This window comes from Sinocyclocheilus rhinocerous, unplaced genomic scaffold (genome assembly GCF_001515625.1).
Source record: "Sinocyclocheilus rhinocerous isolate Xijiao unplaced genomic scaffold, SAMN03320098_v1.1 scaffold780, whole genome shotgun sequence".
In the NCBI taxonomy this organism is placed as follows: domain Eukaryota; kingdom Metazoa; phylum Chordata; class Actinopteri; order Cypriniformes; family Cyprinidae; genus Sinocyclocheilus; species Sinocyclocheilus rhinocerous.
The window spans coordinates 1,400,623-1,423,111 of NW_015654937.1; the positions used below are offsets into that span (position 1 = coordinate 1,400,623).

Below are 22,489 nucleotides of genomic sequence, written 5' to 3' on the forward strand. Positions count from 1 at the left end.
GCAGGCTTTGCTGCTTCGTCCTCTGAGCTTGAAGAATCGGAACTTGAAGAGTCCTTTTTCTGAGCAGGAGCGACTTTTTTAGGTGCTTTCTTAGCTGGGGCTGCTTTAGCTGGAGCAGTTTTAGCAGCTGGTTTCTTTGCTTTATCCTCTGAACTTGAATCTGAGAAAAAGAAAGCAGTTTATTAGCACTTTCTGCAACAGAAAAACAAAAGTCTCCAAAAACTACTATTTGTGGTGATAATCTACAGAGAGGGCAGTACCAGAGCTGTCAGAACTGGATGAGTCCTTCTTAGCAGTAGCTTTGGGAGTCACCGTCTTAACTGGAGCTGCTGGGAGACACACAATTGGAAAGAAAAGAAAAAAGAAAAAAAAAAATCACACCTATATTTTATGACATTTTCATTATTAAACACCAACCAATCCCATTACAATTATATATAATCTACATTTTATATTACACTGCCTTTAGGAAAGTTAAAGTTTATTGATTAAAGTTAAATGATTTTCATTCAAACCAGAATTTTTTTTTTTTTTTTTTAATAGTTGCAATTAATTGGGGATTCTTTTGATTATTAATCCAAGTTTTAACCGGTTACATCGGCGATACATAACTTACATTTACTATATATTGATTGTAAGATAGTGCAACTAAACAGACTTACTTTGTGATAACTCCTTATCAATACAACATAATTCAGAAGGGGGCGAACGAAGCACGAGAGAATTAATTGAGTGACTGACTAACCAATGCAACCCAAGAAACAAGAATTAGACCAATAAACAAAACAACTGACAAAACTTATTGAGGAGGGAAAATAAAGCTCTCCGAGCTAATGGGGCAATGAGTTCACACAGTATATTCAAAAGATGTATTTGTACCATCAACTCTTATAACTGTCTGCAAACCATAGCTGTTTTGTGGAACACTTCTCATGACAAACACCTGACTGATCAGACAGTTTACCTGTGATTACGGAGTGCTTGATTTGATGCAGACCTGACAGAGTGTCAGTACTGCACCTGGTCATGTCTGAATGATCATGGAAGGTAAAATAATGATCACAACTATTACATCCTTTTAATAAAGCATCCCAAGCCCATGCCAGTAATATAAAAACAGCCCAAAGTAGCGAAAATACCATGTCCCAAATATACAAATGGTATTCCCCTCCCTAAAATACATATTTTACAGTCACTGTTATGCACATTTATCATAAACACAGCTCAAATGCTTCCTACTAGTGTGGCCCAAAACATTTAGCACAGTTTTATTACAGGTAGAATGCAAAACGTTTCAGACAAGCATTTCAACCAAATGTAATTTAAGCAATATTTTAAACTTTTAACCCACTGGGGAAAATCAACCCATGACAACAGTTTAAAAGCAGCCCAATTTCGTGGAAAAAAAACAACAACAACCCTGCATCCAACACGAGCTGCAGAAGTCAGATTTGACTAATCACGGGTCAAAAGTAAGGAGAGATAACTGACAAGATGTTGGAGGATTTGCTCCTCAACAGATCCCGAGCTCATTGACAAATATATTTTATCGTAATATGTGTTCCCTTTACACAGTGCGTGCGCGATTGCGAAATCGAAAGTGAACTGCGACTGCGAGCGCTCATTCAAAAGGGATTTAAATACCCCACATATTGACAGCAGCGCCCTGATGCGAAAAATGGTTTCTCTTACACCAATTTTTTTTTCAGTGTAGTTAAGGGCAATGATCTGACTGAACTCTGTGAAAAGCCACACCTTTTGCAATAATTCTTTTAAATGTGTTTATTATTGCTCAAAGAAAAGTCCTGCAGTAAAAGAATCGTTAAGGAACCTGACTCATTCAGTTGAATCTGAACTGAATTGTTGGGAATCGTGAATCCCCACTAGATGTTGGTTTATATCCTGTGGACTGACCTCTGCCTCCAGCATGGCCACCTTTTCCTCCAGCTCTCTGATCACTCTGTCTCTCTCCTGAATCACCATTCGCGAGTTCTGAAGCTAGACGACACAAGGATGGAAAGCTTGAGTTAGTAAGTGAACCTACCATGACAAAAGTTTGAATGAGAGTCAGCGTTTGTGTGTCATGCACATGTACCTGTTCAATCATTTGCCGTAGTTTTCTCTGTTGACTCTTGAGCATGTCATCCAAGTGATGAATCTTCTCTTTCAGAATTGCGTTTTCCTTTTCCACCTCTTCTAACCTGTTACATAATTAAGCAACATGTTTACAGCAACACCCAAATGATGCATAAAGTTAAAAAAGGCAACATAATGTGACAAAATCAGTAAGATTTATCTTGCCCCCTACCTCTCCCTCCCTGCATGGCCCTCCTCCCTCAGTTCGCGCAGCTGCAGGAGTTCGGCTTCTCTGGTCATGAGTTGGTCTCTGAGGGTGGAGCTCTCCTGCTAACCATAGCTGTTTTGTGGAACACTTCTCTTGACAAACACCTGACTGATCAGACGGTTTACCTGTGATTACAGAATGCTTGATTTGATGCAGACTTGACAAGAGTGTCAGTACTGCACCTGATCGTGTCTGAATGATCATGGAAGGTAAAATAATGATCACAACTATTACATCCTTTTAATAAAGCATCCCAAGCCCATGCCAGTAATATAAAAACAGCCCAAAGTAGCGAAAATACCATGTCCCAAATATACAAATGGTATTCCCCTCCCTAAAATACATATTTTACAGTCACTGTTATGCACATTTATCATAAACACAGCTCAAATGCTTCCTACTAGTGTGGCCCAAAACATTTAGCACAGTTTTATTACAGGTAGAATGCAAAACGTTTCAGTACAAGCATTTCAACCAAATGTAATTTAAGCAATATTTTAAACTTTTAACCCACTGGGGAAAATCAACCCATGGCAACAGTTTAAAAGCAGCCCAATTTTGTGGGAAAAAAAAACAACAACAACAACAACCCTGCATCCAACACGAACTGCAGAAGCCAGATTTGACAGATCACGGGTCAAAAGTAAGGAGAGATAACTGACAAGATGTTGGAGGATTTGCTCCTCAACAGATCCCGAGCTCATTGACAAATATATCTTTTATCGTAAGATGTGCTCCCTTTACACAGTGCGCGCGCGATCGCAAATGTAAGAAAAAAAAAATAAGAATTTTTTTAAAAAGCCCCACAAGATTCAAGTTACGGTCAAGGGATAATTTAAAAGTTTAATATTTTAGTTATGGGACCAAACATGCAAATTAACCTGTGCTTTAATCTTTGTACAATATACAGTGGGTATAGAAAACAATCACCCCCTTTAAAATAATCACATTTTGTTGCTCTGCAGCCTGAAATGAAGACGGACACAGTTTTTGTTTTATCCAGCTGTATTTACTCGGTGCAACTTATAACAACCAAGTGAAAGATATAACACAAACATTTCCGAAAAAAAGAAAAGAAAAAAAAACAGAATCACTAAGTTGGAAAAATGATCACACCCTCCTAAAAATGACTTGTAGCGAATCACCTTCTCAATTTGTATTTTTTTCGGAAATGTTGGTGTTTTTTCTTTCACTTGGATGTTATAAGTTGCACTGAGTAAATACAGCTGGATAAAACAAAAACGGTGTTCGTCTTCATTTCAGACTTACATTTTTCATGTATTAATTTATAATTGTTTATTGATTTATGTATTGTGCTGAAATCATGCTTTTTGTACGGTCCTTATACAAATAAAGTTAGTCATAAAATAGGATTAATTTTCTGTATTGAAATTATAATTTATAGCTCATTGATGAAAATGTGTAAAATTGAATTCTGTATTATATTACTATATCTATACTCTTACCAGGAGCTTTGACTGGAGCACGAGCTGTCAGTGTTCCCGGGGGTGAAACGGCATTGAATTGTCCTGTAAATAGAGATAATCTTCAATTCCATGTTTGTCTCCACTTTTTCAGAAACTCACTTTTGCCTCATAAGATTTCTTACCATGTTCAAATGAGGCATGCTTAGAACTTATACTCCCCCACCCAAAAACATAAATAAAAAGAGATCCCATGATCTGGTGAATAAAGCTTAATGCTGCACCCATGGTGATAGTTGTCAGTATAAAGTCTAAGATCACTGTACTGGTTGTTTGGGAAGACTGATAGATGCCAGCAAACCCCATTTCTTAATGCACCTTTAAGATCGACCAATGTGGAGAAAAAAAAATAAATTAGTAATACCAGTCTTTGGTTTCTTAGTAGGAGGGGCATCATCCTCATCGGAGGATGACTCCTCACTGCTGGACTCTGCAGGGGCCGCATGTTTAGCTGGAGGGGTCTTCACTGGGACTGGTGGTTTTACTGCTGTCTGTGAGAAAGTAAACAAATTAATTGATTTATTTTGTATTCTGAAATTTTTTTTTTTTTACAAAAATCAGGCTCTATTATGGTTACCATTTTCAGAATTTCAGAAAGATTTCAGAAAAAAATCAATTGATCAGACATCCTTTTTATATATTAAAATGTAATTTAACCATTAAAACAGAAAACAGTAACATAAAAACTGAAAACAAAGAATTTGGGAGAAAAAAAAAAACTAGATTTCTGAAGCATGATTATGTTGGACTTAATGTACCTTAACTGGAGCCTCATCCTCAGATTCACTAGAGCTGTCCTCGCTGCTGCTCCTGTCCTGTTTCTTCTGAGCTGCAGACACTGGAGTGGACGCTGGTTTGGGGGTCCCTGCCACAGGCTTGGCCTTTGCTCCTGGAGACCACAGATCACCGCTTTGAACATGTAACTTAGTTTGAGCACTTACACTTGAAGTACTACACAGTCGCTGTGCTTGAGAATTAGAACTCATGCTTCAGCTCACCTCTAGCTGGAGTTTTGGCCGGCTCCTCGTCAGAGTCGGACTCCTCGCTGCTGGAACTGGTGTCTTTCTTCCTGGCTGCTGCTGCAGGTTTCACAGCTGCAGGCTTCTGTGCACCAAATTAACAAGATCCAGATTCAGGAAGCGGCATCCTAGCACAGACATACCACACACACTCACGTAAACGGCATGCAGCTTCCTGACCTTTGCTGCTGTTTTAGCCTGAGCTTCGGCCTCCGAGTCGCTGGAGTCTTCAGAGCTGCTGCTCTTTTTAGCAACTACAGCTGCTGGCTTCTTTGGAGCAGGAGTTTTCGCTGTTAAATGAATAACATTTAGTTAAATACTTAATATTTAAGTTACATACTTAATGCAGTGTTGAAACACACTACTGTTTTTTTTTTAAGAAATTAATTCTTTTCAGGAAAGATGTGTTAAAGAACATTTTCAACATTGATATTAAGAAATGTTTCTTGAGCACCACATCAGCATATTAGAATGATTTCTGAAGGACCGTGTGACACTGAAGACTGGAGTAATGATGCTGAAAATTCAGCTTTGCATCACAGGAATAAACTACACTTTAATATATATTCAAATAGAAAACAGTTATGTTAACCTGTAAAAATACAACGCAATATTACTGATTTTATTGTATTTTTAATCAAGTAACTGCAACCTTGCTGCACAAAAAAACAGCTCTGTACCTTGTACGACTTTCTTGGCAGGTGCTGCAGCTTCCTCACTGCTGGAGTCCTCACTACTTGAACTCACCGCATCTCTCTTTGCTTTCTTGGCTGATGGGCCGTTGACCGCCGAAGGGCCACTGGTGACTGCTTTACGCTTTTTGGTTTCTGGGGACCTTGAGCGGGCAAATAATAGAAGTTACAAGGCAACAGTAGAAGTGACGACAAAACTACAAATACTACCGGACCAAGAGTGACCTACAGTTGCCACACAAGCAATTATAAGACACAGCTTGTACATACTTCACCCAAAAATTGAAGATGTCCAAGAGACTGTCCTCATTTTGATCTTGAGGTTTCTAATGAGATGAAACAGATACAATTGTAAATTAGTATAATATTGAATAAAACTCAAATATTGTAAAACTTAACTAAAACTTACACAAGTATAATAAGTACAACTAAAACGTATAAAAGTACAATTAGTAGTAGAAGCCCCAACTTTGTTCGCTTATTAGTGGCAGAGACGCTTTGAATCAAGACTTCTGTGGCTATATAACAGGTGTGTGAATCATTTATGTAGGTTAAATGTACATTTTTTGATTTTCTGTTCATTTTGATTACCCTTGGCCTGAAGTTCTCCCTTCCCACTTTTTTGTTTGTCATCTGTTATGTTGTATAATTGTATAACTCTTAATATAAAGACAACATACAGCACTCGACCTGTTGAAAAAAGCCTATCTTAAAAGAATCATGATGAATAATTAATTATGTACGGACAAGAACAGGTTAAATGTGTGAGAAAAGCTAAGCTGTAATGACGCAGGTCAAAATGACACAAAAACCGGCAGGAATGAAACGCACTTAAACACGCAGCTCATACACACGTGCTCCACACACACTGCGTGTTAATTCCCACGCGTGAGCATCAGTACAGACACAATGCAGGACTACAACTCCCACGCGCACGAGGGGTTCTAGTAAACACGCAAAAAAGGCTCTTACCACTTTAGCCTTCTTTAAAAACTCTTTCGCGGCTTTGGCGAACTTATTTTCCACGAGAAACGAGTACACATGCTGGAAGAGATCGTTGGGCACCGTACCGTCCTGCGCCATCTTCGTTGCCCGTGTGGAGGAGGAGGAGCGCGATTGGCTATTTCACCGTCACGTGGGTAGCTGAAAATGGCGCACAGTAAGTGCGTCACACTACTTACACGATCGCAGTACGTAGTTATAAATATTGTCGATTTTTTAAATCACCCCCCCATGTTTATAGTATTTAAGAATTATTTGAGACAAAAATCAAAAACTTTGTCAAAAACAAAAAATAAAAAAGCTGGAATCTTGTTAGATTTATTTGATAAATATAATTTATTATAATGTTTTTTTTTATCCCCTGTGTTTAATCTATATTTATTATTATAGATGGTTTAAAGAATGAATGTTCTTTGTTTAATGGTATTTGTTGTTCTTTTTTATTTTTTTTATTCTGTGTAAGTCTAAGCCCCTCTTAAAACTGTTGTCCTTGAATGTAAGTTGTATGCCAATTTGTTCTGTAAACTTGTAATTGTTTGTTATACTTAAAAAAAAAAAAATGTTTGATGAAGAACGCATTCTCTATAAAGAGCTGCTTCGTCGTTGACAAAAAAACCCCCGTAGTTATAAATACTTCAACAAACCAATTTTTCTTGTTTTTTAATGTAATTTTTTTTATCTTGTTTATGTATCTTAATACAGTTTCATAATCAAAAAATAAAAAAAATCAAGGAGAACGACTTTAATTTGTAATGATTTTAATTTATACAGTCTAATTGATGTATAAATGAACATCTATTATTTTTCTCTTTAGTTTTTCTTATTTCTCCATTGTTATATTTCTTACCAATCATCATTATTGTTGTTTTTTTCTTTCTTTTCTTAATTTTCTTTCCTATGTGTTCTGATGGCATTGATACACGTTGATACATTTTGTAGCCTATATTGTATACAAAGTGTTATGCCATTAATGTCATCTCTGTTCTGTTTATAAGCATAATAATAAAAAAGAAGTTATAAATACTTTAAAACATGGATTTGCCTGTCATCCAAAGCAGTTCTTTACTGTTGATAATGCAATACCCTCAGGTATAAAAATGTTACTAAGATGTTCCCTTTCTTACTCCAAAATTACTACAGTTCTTCCTTCATTATATGTTGGTGATATTGAAATAGAGAGCAAACTTTGCAATATCAAATACATAAGACAAATCATCATCCAGTCATGCTACCCCGGTCAAATATTAAGAAATAAATTAGATCATACATTTGATAAAAATACTGGTAAATATTTCAGAACAGCCTAATAAAAATCTCCCCAAAGTAAAAGAAACACACTTTAAAATACTAAATCACACATATACTTCCAATTAAGTTCTACATTTAAAATTTGATTTTTAAAATGTACCTTGTCGTCTATGTAAACATCTCTTTGAAGATACAGAAAATATATTTTTACATATTGTTCTGTTGTGTTGAGCCTTTCATGCCAGATTCTTTTTTTTTTTTTTTTATGCTAACTAATGCCATTTTATTGGATTCAGATTTTGTACTTAATAAAAAAAAAACACAGTTATAGATATTAATGCTGTTTATTTGCTGCCTGTTTGGCAAGTAAAAAGATCAATGTTACATTAAAAAAAAATACTTATTGAACCCGCTGTATATATTCTGCTTGTTATTTATCTTATTTTGTTTCTAATTTATCTAATATATATATATATATAGGCTACCTAAAAACCCTGATATTTAACATAATTTGACCATTTAGAATGCGTATCAAATATTGTTAACTATAAGGCCTATAAATGTTATAAATTTCAGTTTTGATATTGTTATGTGTTAACATATTAGCTTTAATTATTTTTTGTGCTTTATAATGTTTTAATTTTGTAATAATTGCTGCAAAGCCCCAATATTTCATTATGAACTCATATCCCATATCTTGTAACAACATAAACTATGTTTATTTTCCACGCGCAATAACGCAAGTAGCCAAGATTTTATATATATATATATATAAGATGGAGCACTACATCAACCTCCACATGTGTCTCCACAGGATCTCCTTGAAGAAGTCACGCATGCGCCTCAGGCTCTGTGCCAGCTTTCCAGCGAGAGCCGTTTATTTTTGATAAACTCTGTGGGCCGTCCGTTCAAACAGCATCGGGACATGCCGCGGTATGAACTGTGTGTGATCCTGAAGGCGATGCAGAGGCCGGAGACCGCGGCGGTGCTGCGGCGCACGGTGGAGACGCTGCTCGAGCGCGGCGCTCTGGTCAGGAGTCTGGAGAGCCTCGGCGAGCGCAGGCTGCCCTACAAGATCTCCAAACACGACTCTCGCCACACGCACGGCGGATACTTCTCCGTCGACTTCCACGCCTCGCCGAAGATCGTCAGCGAGCTGCTAGATCACCTGGAGCGGGACATTGACGTGCTGCGCCCCACAGTTTTAAAGAAAGACACGGAGCTTTCCAAGGCGCGGTGCTGTGGAGCACAAGCTGAGAAAGCAAAGAGTGCCACATCCAGATAAATGTGAGAATCCCATTGTTTCCCTGGTCTGTTTTTACTTTGAGGGTTGGGATAATGTGTTTAGAGAGGAAAAGGAGAAACTAAGTTAATGGATGAAATGCTCAAAATGAAGTAGTATTTGGATTTAATGGAGTTAATGTGATGAACGACACACCTATCCTAACTTGAGGGGAACTGAGTTCAAACATCACTGTATGATCATCACAAATCGGTTAAAGTCATTGCAAAAGTTAGTTCTAGGTCTAGCATTGTTTATTTTCAGGTGCTGCTTTGATATGCAATGAAATCTGCACTGAGGTGTTCAAATGCTTTTGGGCTCAAAGTCCCCAATTTGGTTGGAGTTTTTGTATATATATATATATTTTTAATAAGATGGTAGTTGTGCTGTCAATGTGCCATAAGTATATTCTTGTCTTTTTTCCCTAGGACTGTGAAGATGGGCTCATCTGCTGGATTATATGAACGGACTTTTGCAACAAGTTGAGCTAGTAAATGTCAGCATCCTTTTTATAGTTTATGCATCTACGGCAGCTAATTATGTGATGTGTGTTTCCACAAAGAACATGACCTCTTCGCAGGATCAGCATTTTTGGAGTATTTAATTTTAATATGACAAATTCTACTTCAATGATTGCATGCTCATAAATAAATAACATAAAAAAAAGTTGTTTATCTCAGTCTATGACAGTCATACTGTTCCACAAAAGCAACTTGCAAATAAAAAAAATATGATTGAAGTGTTGTAGAGGAAAGCTGTACCTTAATTGATTTATCTTCGGGAAATCAGGATACTGTAACACGCTGTTCTCACAACTAGAGTTCATTGTTAATAAAGTTCATAAACTTTTCCTTTTAGAGAACATAAAATAAAGTCTCCAGAGAAAATATAAAACGTGTCAGTTTACACATAAAAAGTGTTTAATCAATTCAAAGCCTAATTAAACAAGAAGAACAACATCTTCTTTTAAAGGGGTCATATGATGCGATTTCAAGTTTTCCTTTCTCTTTGGAGTGTTACAAGCGGATTGTGCATAGATAAGATCCCTGAAGTTGCAAAGACTAAAGTCTCAAAACCAAAGAGATATTCTTTATCAAAGATCTTTAAAAAAGCATCATATGACCCCTTTAAGATGTTTTTTTGTTTGTTTGTTTTTATATTGTCTTATCTTAAAAGAATCCCTTACTTTAATAGGTTAAAATTTAAGAGGTGTCCAAAAAAAAAAAAGTCTTCCATCTACAAATGTGTCATAAATTTGGATTTTAATGGTCAGGTTACATTTGACATACTAGACATATAGAATGCAACCATGTGACCGTTTTATAGTTTATTTCAGTATTATTATAATTATTTGGGCAAGCTGTACCTAGTCAAAATAATTTTAGATAAACGAAACAATATATTATTATGGAATAAAGTTAAACTCTGCAGTAGAATTATTGTTGCTGAAAACCTGATATAAATTTAGGAATGAACCACATGTAAACCAGTTCTATTATTAAGATATTATCTTCCCTTTTTCAAGTAATGCAAAACAGCAATAAATATCATCTTGGCGCTACTTTATTTCACTAAAGAATTCTATTTCACTAAAGAATTCTACACTTAAAAAAAAAAAAAAAATCTGTGACATTTACGGTAAAAAACCGGCAGCTGTGGTTGCCAGAACTTTACCGTAAAAAATATGGTAGCAACATTTTAGGCTTTACAGACTTAACTTAAATTCACAATAAAATACCGTATTTCATTAACTGATGTAATGTTAATAAACCAACATACTGAAGTGTTAATATCTGTTTTGAGCCATTGTAATGATTATCTGGGCAAGCTGTACCTAGTCAAAATAATTTTAGATAAACGAAACATTAATATATTATTATGGAATAAAGTTAAACTCTGCAGTAGAATTATTGTTGTTGAAAACCTGATATAAATTTAGGAATGAACCACATGTAAACCAGTTCTATTATTAAGATATTATCTTCCCTTTTTCAAGTAATGCAAAACAGTCCTCATAATAATTCCTCTGTACATGGGAACAAAGAAAGAGCAGAACACCCACACACACACACACAATTATTCTTGTTATTATTATTATAACTTATTTTATTAAGTAAAGAACACACAAAGAATAAATGTTAATAGTCAATGGTAGTTTAGTAATTATATCTATATATAATGGTATCTACATGTTACTCAAAGGTACTTCTAAGAATACCATGGTACAACCAGAGTGCATGTCCAAAAAACATGGTAATATGCAAATGGTAATTTTAATTATTAACACGCATTGAACTTTTGTGACAATAGCAGAGCAAGTTATGATGCCATGTGGACTAGTTGTTAACATGAATTTGGCACTAAAAATCCTAGACTTTTAAACATAAAAAAAAAACAATGCACAAAGAACAAAACAATTCATGAAATTGATTATGTTGACATGTTAACCCAAAAATCTATAGAAAATATGATTATAATTAAATATTAGTTGGAGGGGCAGAATTCACCAAAAATGATTCTAGTTCAGGTTTTTGAAACAGAAAACAAGCATTTGTATAATTTTGTATGTAATTGTATTAGTTGTATAAATAGGGGTTTTAACCCCAAACTCTATAGCTATTGTAGTTATATATAAAGGAAGATATAAACCACATCAATACTATGTAAAACTAAAAAAAAAAAAAAAATTACAAAGTTCAAACGATAAGAGCTTGATTGCGTTTTTCGACCCACACGAACAGCCTCAGTCTTGCGCGTGCGCATTGGCTGACAGTGAGATCAGCATAAGCCTCGTCGCGCTGCAGTATAAACACCGCCAACATCCAACAGACAAGATTCACAACACGACTCTGCGCTTCGAGAGAGACGGTTGCCGAAGTCAGGATGCTTCTCACGCTGCTTTTTATCTCCACGGGTAATATATACTGTTTTTTGACCTCCGCATTATTTTTGGTGCTTTCGTTATGAGAAGTGTGTCGTAGCTGCAGTTCATGGCCGAGGAAGTGTTTGGTAAACATGTCATGTCGGTTACTGACTGGCCCGCTTAAATGGAAATGTTATCTTTAAATACACAGCCTAACATAGTATTTATTCTAGTTTTTTTTTAACAGAATAAACTTCTATATTCATAGTGATGATGATAATATTTTCCCGATTTGTTCGTTAGCCATATGTCGCGTGTTGACGTGCTGTGCTAACAGGCTAAGTTAAGTGTTTTAAACAACAGCGTCCATAATAAGTCACGTTTTTAAAACATTTTCTTTAAAATGATTTATTTGAGCAGTCTTTCAGCCGGTATATAACGTTACACATGCTGCGCTGATATTTTTGACTGGTCAGTCTAAACTGACTGAAGTCTATTATAATCATTATCTGATGGGCAAATTGATTGTTTTCGTTTTAATGTATTTCCTAAACTCAAATTTATTTTGGATTTAGTGCGAATCGTGACGCATCACTTTTAACGTAACGTTCGTCTCGTGCTTGATCGATTTAGCTGATTTCATCAACTTTATCTCTTTCTCTGATATAGGTGTCTGAATGTTGACACAGTGACTGAAACCTGTTTTTCAGAGTTTGTCTGCCCAATACAGATATACCCAGGCTGTATTTTAACTCTGGCGTCTGATCAATTGAATTGCGTAATTTGTATCCAAGTTGCATAGTCCTTCAAAATAACGTCTCCTTTCGCTTCCAGGGATAAGATCCTTTGCTACTTGTGTAGTTTCCACATCCTCTTCTGTGTTCCTCTTTAGTATTTGCCATTACAGTCACAATTTCACTTCATCTTTTAGTCATAAGGATTGTTATTTTTGCAGAAGGTATTGCTCATGAAAGCATAGAGGTGGTCTTTCACACTGTGGTCTATATGTGAGGTCAGGCTCTCTCTCTCTCTCTCTCTCTTCAAATCCATTTTCAGTTCTATAAAGCAAAGCAGCTTTGCTCTGCCATGTTAATCGTCTCAATAACAGTTCTGTGTGGTAAATGTGATTGTGAAAGTCACAAAAGACACTTGAGTAACCTGTTACTGGTCACCTGGTTGTAGTATGTGGAAAATTAAAGAAGGTGATTGTTGAGTAGATGCTGCTTCCTTTTGCAGTGGCTATAATACAAATGAAATCTAGTAAATGGTAATGTGTTACTTTATTTAAAATGAGTCATGTGAAGTGTCAGCTCTTGGCAGGTTAAACGGATAAGAAATTAGTGCTGGGCGGTATGACCAAAAATTTATATCACGGTATTTTTCAAAATTATCCCGGTTTCACGGTACAAGACGGTATTTTTTTTTTCATGCATGACCGGGTGTTAACCATATTTTCTACTGATTGAGAGAGGAAATACTGCAGTATATTGACTTAGAATGCCCTATCAAAAAGCCGCTAAAAAAGCTGCTAAATCTCGTGCTAAAGTCGCGCTCGTGTGTGTGGGAGACGCGGGAGCTGATGGCAGGGGGCGCGGTATACCGTCCAGCACTATAAGAAATCATGACAAAGATGGTACTAAAAGAGGTCCATCTCTGTGTAATTGCTGACTTGACTAGGCCATCGCGTGACTTTGTGATCATTGTGGCAGTTCTATACATATCTAATCTATTTTCTCTTGTTTCTTGCTAGCTGTGGCGAGTCCCCTGTTGGGTACGGAGCAGTGTGCTCGCGGTCCCCCCTACTGGTGCCAGAACGTCAAGACTGCTTCCCTTTGTGGTGCCGTCCAACACTGCCAACAGAGTGTGTGGAACAAGCCTCAGATGGTGCGCTGACCTGATTCTCAGAAGTGCTTTTGTATGCCAGCGTATAATTCATGAGCTCTAAGTGTATAAAACCTCGTTTCTTCCAGAAATCTGTGCCATGTGATCTGTGCAAAGAGGTGTTAGTGGTGGTGGAGCAGCTTTTGAAGGACAACGCCACAGAGGTATGCTAACATGATGATAGCACTGGAGATTTGAGTACTGTTTATGCGAGGTCAAAGTCTAAATACTTGTGCTGAATCTAGGGCGAACTCCTTGGATACATGGAGAAAGCCTGTCAGCTGATCCCTGATGAGGGCATGGCTGACCAGTGCAAGGAGATTGTGGACAACTACTTCCCCGTTCTCATGGACATCATCCAAGGAGAGCTGGTGAGTACTTCCTTCCCTTCCCTTTTAACTAATTGAGGAACATAATTCCCCTTTTAGTTGGTGGTAGTTTGTGATCAAAACAGTGTTGAACACCCACCATGTACCAAACACAAGCTCTGGAGCAGAACGCCAAACATGCTGTTCCAAACTTAATGAACAGTTTGCAATGTTTCCAATCCAAAATTAATATTAAATGACTGTACATACTGTATGTATAGTTTTTTTTTTTTTTTAGTTCTCTAGTATTTCCTACTACAGGTGCGTATCAGTGGGCGGGGCTAAAGAGGCAGTACTGTAGAAGCAGGTGTTGATCTCCTCCTGCGGAGGCGGTGCTTATCCACACAATTATGTCATAAAGTGTTACATTCCAAAACGAGCCATTTTCTGATCTTGGTTTCAGTAAAAGCTGTTTTTAAACTAATGAGAGTTTTGAAACTTACAGGATATTTTTATAGTACATTTACCTGTTATATGTCAAAAGATCAAGGGAAATTTTATTTCTCAGTTCATGACCGCTTAAAAGCTTTAGGCCCAATCCCAATTCTATTTTATACCCCTTCCCCTACCCCTCCGACTACCCCTTCCCTTTCAAGGGGTAGGGGTGAAATTATTCCCCTAAGAATTGGGACACCGCTACTATGCCGTCACGCGTCATCATGCGTCGTCTAGCTCCTACAATACACACACCTATGCTGGTGTGTGCATTAGAGCCTTTAATTACCGTTCTATATTAATGCGGTGCTTACTAACACACAAATATCAGAGATCGCGCAGCTCACACACACACACACACACAAATATCAGAGATCGCGCAGCTCACACACACACACACACAGGAGCAAAGAAACTTGTCAACTCTGCCCCACGACTTTTATTAATAACAGTTTAAATACTGAATCACTACATTATATGTTCCAACAACAAGAGGATAAAATCGCTGTTTTTGAAGTAAACTCACTCTAAAAAGAGAAACGCGCACACACGCAACTTTCATCTCTCTCTCTCGAATTGGCAATATTTCAGAAAAGGGTTTAGCGATTTATAATTATTGGGGGTACTAGCCCTCCTCAATGTCTATGGTGGTTATTATCGCCCTGATCATACATGAAAAGAGCCTATGTTGTGGCACTATTGTGCAGTCAGTAATGATATGACGTTAGCAAACTTTAGCGATTTTTTTTTTCCAAACATTTCTTTGAGTAACATGACCGTAAATATGAACTCACGATTGAATGTAACATAAAACAAATGATTACTTTTCATTAAAATCTTTATTAATGCCAAAAATGCTTACATTTATGCGTCTTTTTGTTCGGTCGGGCAGCCATGTTGCCGCTGAAGCCGGTTTACGCTGAGATAATTCATACCCCTTCGTTTGAAGTGTGGTCCTGAAAAATCTTCGTTTGAAGGGCTATCTGGCCCTTACCCTTACCCCTACCCCTCCAACCAAAAGAGAATTCCTGAAAAACGTTTGAAGGGCTATCTGGCCCTTACCCTTCCCCCTACCCCTCCAACCAAAAGAGAATCGAGACACCCCTACCCCTCCGTTTCGCACGTTCATGGAAGGGCTAAGGGGTAGAATTGGGATTGGGCCTTAGTCTGACTAGTGCTGCTTAGACGGTTAGCTATCCACAAAGCAGTCTTTGTGTAATAGGCTCTTCCTTCCCATAGGACCTCATCTGTCATTCAAAGCATGTCACAGTCCTCTTTAAAGAACTGAAGCAGTGTATTCAGCTGCAGATCCGATTTGTGTTTACATCATGCTTTACAATGCTTCTGTGTTCCCTTCATCTCGCAGGATGACCCTGGTGTGGTGTGCAGTGCTATGGGCCTGTGTGTGTCCCAGCAGTCAGCTCTGGCTAAAGCTCAGCTCATGTCCAATGAGATCCCTCAAGTGGACCTGAACCAACGTGTCAACCCCTTCCTGCTCAACATCCCTCAGCTGCTCTACCCCCAAGAGAAAACCAAGGAGACCCCCAAACAGGTGAAGCTGTCACACACCTGTATGTTTTAATGAAAAAAGCCATGGAGACTCCAATTGTTCAACTTGATGAATGTTATTATAGTGTCACCTATTATATTTGTGTTGCTGATTAAAACATGCACAATTCATCTCATCCTGTATGTTTACTAACTGATTGGTGTTCTCTTCTGTCCGCAGACGGGTGGAGATGTGTGCCAGGACTGTGTTATGTTCATTTCGGACACTCAGGAGGAAGCCAAAGCCAATTCCTCATTTATCAACGCTCTACTCGCTCGGGTGGAGAGCCAGTGTGAGCTTCTGGGACCTGGCATGTCTGATATGGTGAGAACATGAGAGACAGGTTTACTGGGTTCGGTGCTCAAAGTAAAGATGCCATGCTTTGGTGTGCATTGCATGTGTGGGACATTTTTGGTGGTCTTATCTCTCATTTCTCATTTCACAGTGCAAGGAGTACATCAGCCAGTACGGACCACTGGTCTTTCAACAGCTTATGTCTATGGTAAGTGATTTTGATTCTTTCTTAAATGTCATTTGTGCCAGCATTTCAGCTGTTTCATTCATCTATCCTCCATTACCAAAATGGGTGCTTAAGTTCCCCTCCTCGTGGCACAACAAAGTTTTAAAAGGGTCATATGGGGAATCAAAATGTTAATGTACTGTATCATATTGTGTTATATAACTTTAAGAACTCAACTTCCTCCCTAGTTAAAGAAAGATAAAGGTGATTTTACACTTGTGAGCTTTGGAATGATGCCCATATAAAGACTTTAGCGGTGTGAGTTTGATGTTCAGAAATGTGGTCCACCCAGTCACTGAGGAGGAAGTAGAGTAAATATAGCTACCCTTTGGTTCTGGTATTTTGGAATAAAAGTGAGTAAGGATGAGGTGGTTAAAAACTATTGGGTTTGTGTTCAAGTCCACAACTAAAGATGCAGCTCAGCACTGTATCTCATTTCACATGCACAGAGGAGATTTGCATTAAAGACAGCAGCAAAAACATCCTGTTCAATGGGTCAACGAGAGGGTGGGAAATTATCTTTAACTGATTTGTGACTTCTGCATAAATGATTAACATTTATAAGTGGACCTCAGGGGAAAAACATTAAAATATGACCCCTTTAATATAGAGAGCTTGTTGCAAATTTTGTCAGTCAAGTGAACAAAGCTGCTTTTGTTCCCTTTCCTGTTAAGACACACTGCCTGTCTTCCAGCTTAAAGGGATGGTTCAGCCAAAAATGAAAATTCTGTCATTAATTCCTCACCCTCATGTCGTTCCAAACCCGTAAGACCTTCGTTCATCTTTGAAACACAAATTAAGATATTTTTTATGAAATCCGAGAGCTTTCTGACTGATAAGACAGCAACACAACTGTCACGTTCAAAGCACAGAAAGGTAAGTAAAGACATCGTTAAAATAGTCCATGTGACATCAGTGGTTCAAGCGTAATTTTATGAAGCTACGAGAATACTTTTTGTGCGCAAAGAAAACAAAAATAATATTCAACAATTTCTTCCCTCCCTCGTCAGACTTTGATGTGCATTCACAAGAGGGCCACGACACGTGGTACTCTCATGAATGTGCAGCAGAGACTGACACAAAAGAGAAGAATTGTCGAATAAAGTCGTTATTTTTGTTTTCTTTGCGCATAAAAAGTATTCTCGTAGCTTCATAAAATTACGGTTGAACCACTGCTCTCACATGGACTGTTTTACCAATGTCCTTACTACCTTTCTGTGCTTTGAACGTGACAGTTGTGTTGCTGTCTATGCAGCGTCAGAAAGCTCTCGGATTTCATCAAAAATATCTTAATTTTGTGTTCCAAAGGTGAAGGAAGGTCTTACTGCTTTGGAACGACGCGAGGGTGAGGAATTAATGACAGAATTTTCATTTTTGGGTGAACTATCCCTTTAATCCACAAATCTAATCACTTAAAACTTAAATTAGAAGTGTTGCCTTGGCAACCAACAGAAGCGGTTTAAGTTGAAGTACTAAAATTGCTAAAACTAAAAATGAAAAATCTAAATAGAAATATTTTCAAACAAAAACGAATACAAATTACAAAAGTCAATAAAAACGTAAACTAAAACAAATTCTTTATTCCCACCTTCATTTTCTTTCTCTCTTTATCTCCGTCTCTCCTCTTGTGGTTTTGTTTGCTCTGGTCTTCAGGAGCAGGTAGGTTTCTCTGAGCTGCTAGTCGCATTCTAGCTTGTGTCTTTTAATCTGTCTGTCATGTGGCTAATCACCTGTGCTGTTTTCTAATCTAACGCTGACCGTTGCTAATCTGTGCTGTTGTTAGACTAGCCACTCACCCACTTTTAAAATAGCCCTAACCCTGAGGTTTTCATGTTTGTGTAGATGTAGTACCAGACTAATCCTTTATCATAACCTCCATCACCCATAATATACTATATGGGTTGGAACTATGCAGTGTTGAGTGTAACGCGTTACTAAGTAACGCATTACTGTAATTAAATTACTTATCCACTGAAAAAGTAAAGTAAGGGATTACTGTTCATTTTGAGGTAATTTAATTACAGTTACTTATAAAGTACTTGCGTTACATACTGTAAATAATTTCAACAGTTCTAAAATCAATATTGAATTTGAAATCTAAATTTACAGTCTAAAGAGAATTTAATGCAGCGTCTTTAACCCTCTGCGCGCCGGCTGATTCACAGAGAAACCTTAAATACTCAGATAAGACTAAAATCAATCGAATCTAAAAAGGGCCTACTTTCATTTGTGTACACTGACAATAACAACAAAACATTGTGCTTTTGTAAAATAAACAAAACAAACGGTGCGCTTTCCGCCGTCTCGGTCTCCGTGAGCAACTTTCTATGCATCACAAACTCAGCGAATACTTGACACAGAGACATGAGAAATATGTCTATAGAAAGCTTGAAGTGTCTACTTTTAAATGAACGAATTCAAATCGAAAACGAATATTATCTGATTATGTAATCCGTATGAAACTAAAGCGAGGTACAGTCTCTCCCGTATCTGAGCTCATTATATGCAGTCACCTGCACGCAAACGCCCTCACCTAGATACAAAAAATTGATAAAAAAATAGATTTTCATCATTTTTGAAAGAAGACCTGCTATGAAGAATAAGCTGGAATTTACCTCAGAAGAACAGCGTGATCTGACGCGGCTTTATTCAGCAGAGGAGATCATTTTATCATTTATTCTTACCTACATTAGTTAACGTGTTATTTTTACATAAACCTGTACAGATTTTACTAGTTGGGCTTTTCCTGAACATCTTGCTAAACTGAAATGTATTTAACTTTTCTTAAGATTTTTTGTTGTTCAGATATTTTGCTGAGTATTTCTATTTGTTAACCAAAGAAGGTTAAACATTTTTTTTATAAAGTATTACAGTTGTTTTAAAGCTAAAAGGCTAAACTATTCTATGTTTGACTCAAATTGAAAGAATAAAGAGTTTAATTTCTATTGTCTATGCTTTAATGTTTATAGGGATTTTAAGAGGTAGCATAATTAGCGATTTGAATAATTAAGTTACTTATTGAGTAACTAAATTACTTTTCGGACATAGTAATTAGTAATTTAAATACAATATTGATGATGTAATAGTAATTAATTACTTTTTGAAAGTAACTTACCCAACACTGGAACTATGTACTGGTTTTTATTCAGTAACCAGCCTCATTCAACAACAAAATAACAAGGGGGTATTTAAGAAAGCAGGGTTAAACCTGCTGTCTCACAAACCCCAAACTCTTGGTTGATTTAACCCAAACTGTTCTTACTGGTAAAAATGGCTGGGAGTAAGTTCACTCAGCTCACTCAACTTCCAGGAACACACAAAGACATTGCAACAGAGTGACAAATCCTGGAGTAACCTGGAAATGGATGCTAAGCACGCCATACTAAAATGGCGATTTAGATTTTTTTAAAAATGTTTATTAGTGTGAAAAAGTTGATTAATAATAATGGTGCTTAATAATAATAGTAAAACTGGAGTCTCATCAATAGGGTTAAACTGCTGTGGCTACTTAACTTGAAAGTTACCTCAGTTTCTGGAACCAGAATTTGTGGTTATACTTTTACTTATCCGCAAACTTGTTGCGTATGTTGCATAACCAGCTTTCTAGAATTGATATATATTTATATATCCATGCTATTTTGGTTCTGTCTGCATTCTTCCCAAGACTGATAGAATTCCCTTGACATCCCTTCTGAATTGAGCTGGTTCTTCTGAATTCCCTTGACATTAGGGAATGTCAAACAGTGTTTCCTGAACACCATTCAGTAGCAAGTAAAAAAAAAACACTACTTTCCATTGTGTTCTCTTGCTGCTCTCACAGAACAAAACATTGTGTGATCAGTGTGTTTGTACTGTAAACAAAGTACTCTTGAGCTGGTTCTTCCGAATTAATGGGTCAAAAGACTCACTTTATGGGTTTGAATCGGTCTTTAATTGACTCCCTCCAATAGAATTTTAGGTTTGTGTCCAAGTACTCCAAGAATCATTAAGGAACCGATTAATCATTATTTGGAATTGGAACAAAATCTTTAACCTCCATCCCTGATATTCAAACACATTTTCATTTGAACATGTGGTTGTTATAAAGTGTTGAATTGGATAAGTTGGTCTATTAATTGAACCACTAGCTTTTGCCGTTCATCAGATCATACTTGCACTTCTTGTGCTTGCATGCATGGCAGCCGTCAGACTGGCAGGGTGATATGGGATACTGTGGGACTGAGGTGGAGCAGCATCATGGGTAATCAGTTAGTCAGAGAGGGGTTATACATTGGATGCTGCATGGCGTCATCCAGGAAGATGGTGCATGATTGTATTAGTCAGTGCATGTCTGAAATTCTGCTCATCCTGTCTCTCTTGTGTATTTGGTGACGTGTTACTGAATGTGTCCTTGCCTCCTCCAATCCCTCTGTAGCAAGCCAAGGACATCTGCTCTCGTGCTGGATTCTGCCCCCCTCAGAACAAGTCTGTGCGCATGGAGAAGCTGATGCCTGCCAAATCAATCCCTGCTGTCAAGATGTTCCCTGCAGCCAAACTTGAAACGCCTGTCAAAACCAAGCCTGCTAAGGTACAATAGCATATAACTTCTGTTGTTTTCATCTGGATTATGAATCTGTGAATTTGGTAGTTGAACATTTTTTGAGCATTTAAAACCGCTTTATATGTTTACATGTCACTGGTTCAAGAAAACTGATTTTTTTTTTTTTACTTTCAACCTCTGTTTTGACAATGTAAATTAATCTAATGACTCAACTGTTGTCAGCTGTTATGGGCTGTAATTAACATTCACATTCAAATTAAACTCGAGTTGAGAAGGTGTGTAAAAATGCTGGATGTTTCCTTCATGCACGTGTGTCTGTTTTGATAGAATCTGGTGCAAATACGCGACAGTCCTCAGTGTGCCATCTGTGAGTTTGTGATGAAGGAAGTTGAGGAAATGATTCAGCATCACACATCTGAGGTATGAAGCCACATGTCAAATAACCGATTCTCCATTGATTGTCAGTGTTCACAAACTGTAATGACCAGTAGAATCGGTAGAAATATGTGCAGATTTCCATAAACGATTAGATATTAAGATTGATTGAAGCCAGCGAGACAAACATAGCAGCAGGTGGGACTGATGGAAAAAGGCCTTCTCCATTCAGAGAAGAGAAAGCAGATAAATATGAAAGGATAAGCGCATACATCCTGGTGTTTCCAGTCAGCAAACAATAGCCTGCATTGGATTTTCTTTTTATTTGTGATGCGATTCACTCAAACTATAATATTCATCATCAATATGCAGTGCAGAAATGGCTTCACATTATGAAATACTTGTTAAAAACAATCCGTATTTCAATATGTATGGTTCCGATAGTAAGTTCTGATTGGATGAGCCACATTGTGTTAGTGTTTTTTTTCGCTGTCAGTTTTTTCTGGAGAACTTGATGTGAATTTGCATCCTTATAAATTTCCTGTTAATGGTGTGCCGACACTGTTGTGGTTTTTTTAGGAAGAGATTGTGCAGGCTGTGGAGAAAGTCTGCAACATTTTACCCTCCACACTCGCGGCTCAGTGCAAGGACCTGATTGAGACCTACGGCCAGGCCATCATTGAACTGCTCATGCAGGAGGCTGATCCCAAAACCATCTGCTCTTTCCTCGCACTCTGCAATGGGGTCAGCCATGTCTGTAAGTGCTGATAATACATTTGTTTTCAGTAAAATATTCCCTTTGTTTCTCTTTTTTTTTTTTTTTTTTTTTTATGGTGGAAGATTATTTAGTTGGCTAGAGCAGTGCTGATTGGGGAGAACGGAGGTGC

General features: G+C 37.4%; 4 protein-coding genes across 5 annotated transcripts in view; 2 read left to right on the top strand and 2 right to left on the bottom strand.

Annotated features, from left to right (window-relative positions):
* Nucleotides 1-2: 2 nt before the first annotated feature.
* LOC107717849 (nucleolar and coiled-body phosphoprotein 1-like) lies at nucleotides 3-6,655 on the bottom strand (the record flags this gene model as incomplete). The annotated part of the gene is made up of 10 exons (XM_016524730.1): nucleotides 6,512-6,655; nucleotides 5,810-5,865; nucleotides 5,528-5,682; nucleotides 5,028-5,137; nucleotides 4,827-4,932; nucleotides 4,587-4,717; nucleotides 4,193-4,319; nucleotides 3,811-3,873; nucleotides 261-329; nucleotides 3-160 (listed from the first exon to the last, which is right to left on the bottom strand). Coding segments are annotated over exons 1-10 (1,086 nt in total), but the record flags the coding sequence as incomplete, so codon positions are not given.
* On the bottom strand, nucleotides 1,651-2,402 carry LOC107717829 (tuftelin-like). Its single transcript, XM_016524705.1, has 3 exons — nucleotides 2,309-2,402; nucleotides 2,096-2,201; nucleotides 1,651-1,998 (listed from the first exon to the last, which is right to left on the bottom strand). Exons 1-3 carry the CDS (start codon nucleotides 2,374-2,376, stop codon nucleotides 1,837-1,839), a joined length of 336 nt encoding a protein of 111 aa, XP_016380191.1. The 5' UTR covers nucleotides 2,377-2,402; the 3' UTR covers nucleotides 1,651-1,836.
* A 1,927-nt stretch (nucleotides 6,656-8,582) lies between the features above and the next one.
* On the top strand, nucleotides 8,583-9,829 carry LOC107717855 (28S ribosomal protein S6, mitochondrial-like). Its single transcript, XM_016524735.1, has 2 exons — nucleotides 8,583-9,076; nucleotides 9,500-9,829. The coding sequence occupies exon 1, from the start codon at nucleotides 8,715-8,717 to the stop codon at nucleotides 9,072-9,074; it is 360 nt and encodes a 119-aa protein (XP_016380221.1). The 5' UTR covers nucleotides 8,583-8,714; the 3' UTR covers nucleotides 9,075-9,076; nucleotides 9,500-9,829.
* Nucleotides 9,830-11,816: 1,987 nt separating this feature from the next.
* Nucleotides 11,817-22,489, top strand: part of LOC107717831 (prosaposin-like) — an 11,496-nt gene continuing 823 nt past the window's right edge. Inside the window, exons 1-11 of one of the 2 annotated variants that reach the window (XM_016524708.1) lie at nucleotides 11,817-11,985; nucleotides 13,685-13,818; nucleotides 13,905-13,979; nucleotides 14,061-14,186; nucleotides 15,985-16,170; nucleotides 16,348-16,491; nucleotides 16,613-16,669; nucleotides 18,341-18,346; nucleotides 21,102-21,254; nucleotides 21,555-21,647; nucleotides 22,182-22,359. In XM_016524708.1, the coding sequence (XP_016380194.1) occupies nucleotides 11,955-11,985; nucleotides 13,685-13,818; nucleotides 13,905-13,979; nucleotides 14,061-14,186; nucleotides 15,985-16,170; nucleotides 16,348-16,491; nucleotides 16,613-16,669; nucleotides 18,341-18,346; nucleotides 21,102-21,254; nucleotides 21,555-21,647; nucleotides 22,182-22,359 (1,183 nt within the window). In that variant the 5' untranslated portion in view covers nucleotides 11,817-11,954. The remainder of the gene's footprint in view (nucleotides 11,986-13,684; nucleotides 13,819-13,904; nucleotides 13,980-14,060; nucleotides 14,187-15,984; nucleotides 16,171-16,347; nucleotides 16,492-16,612; nucleotides 16,670-18,340; nucleotides 18,347-21,101; nucleotides 21,255-21,554; nucleotides 21,648-22,181; nucleotides 22,360-22,489) is intronic. The other variant, XM_016524709.1, reaches the window with a different exon arrangement.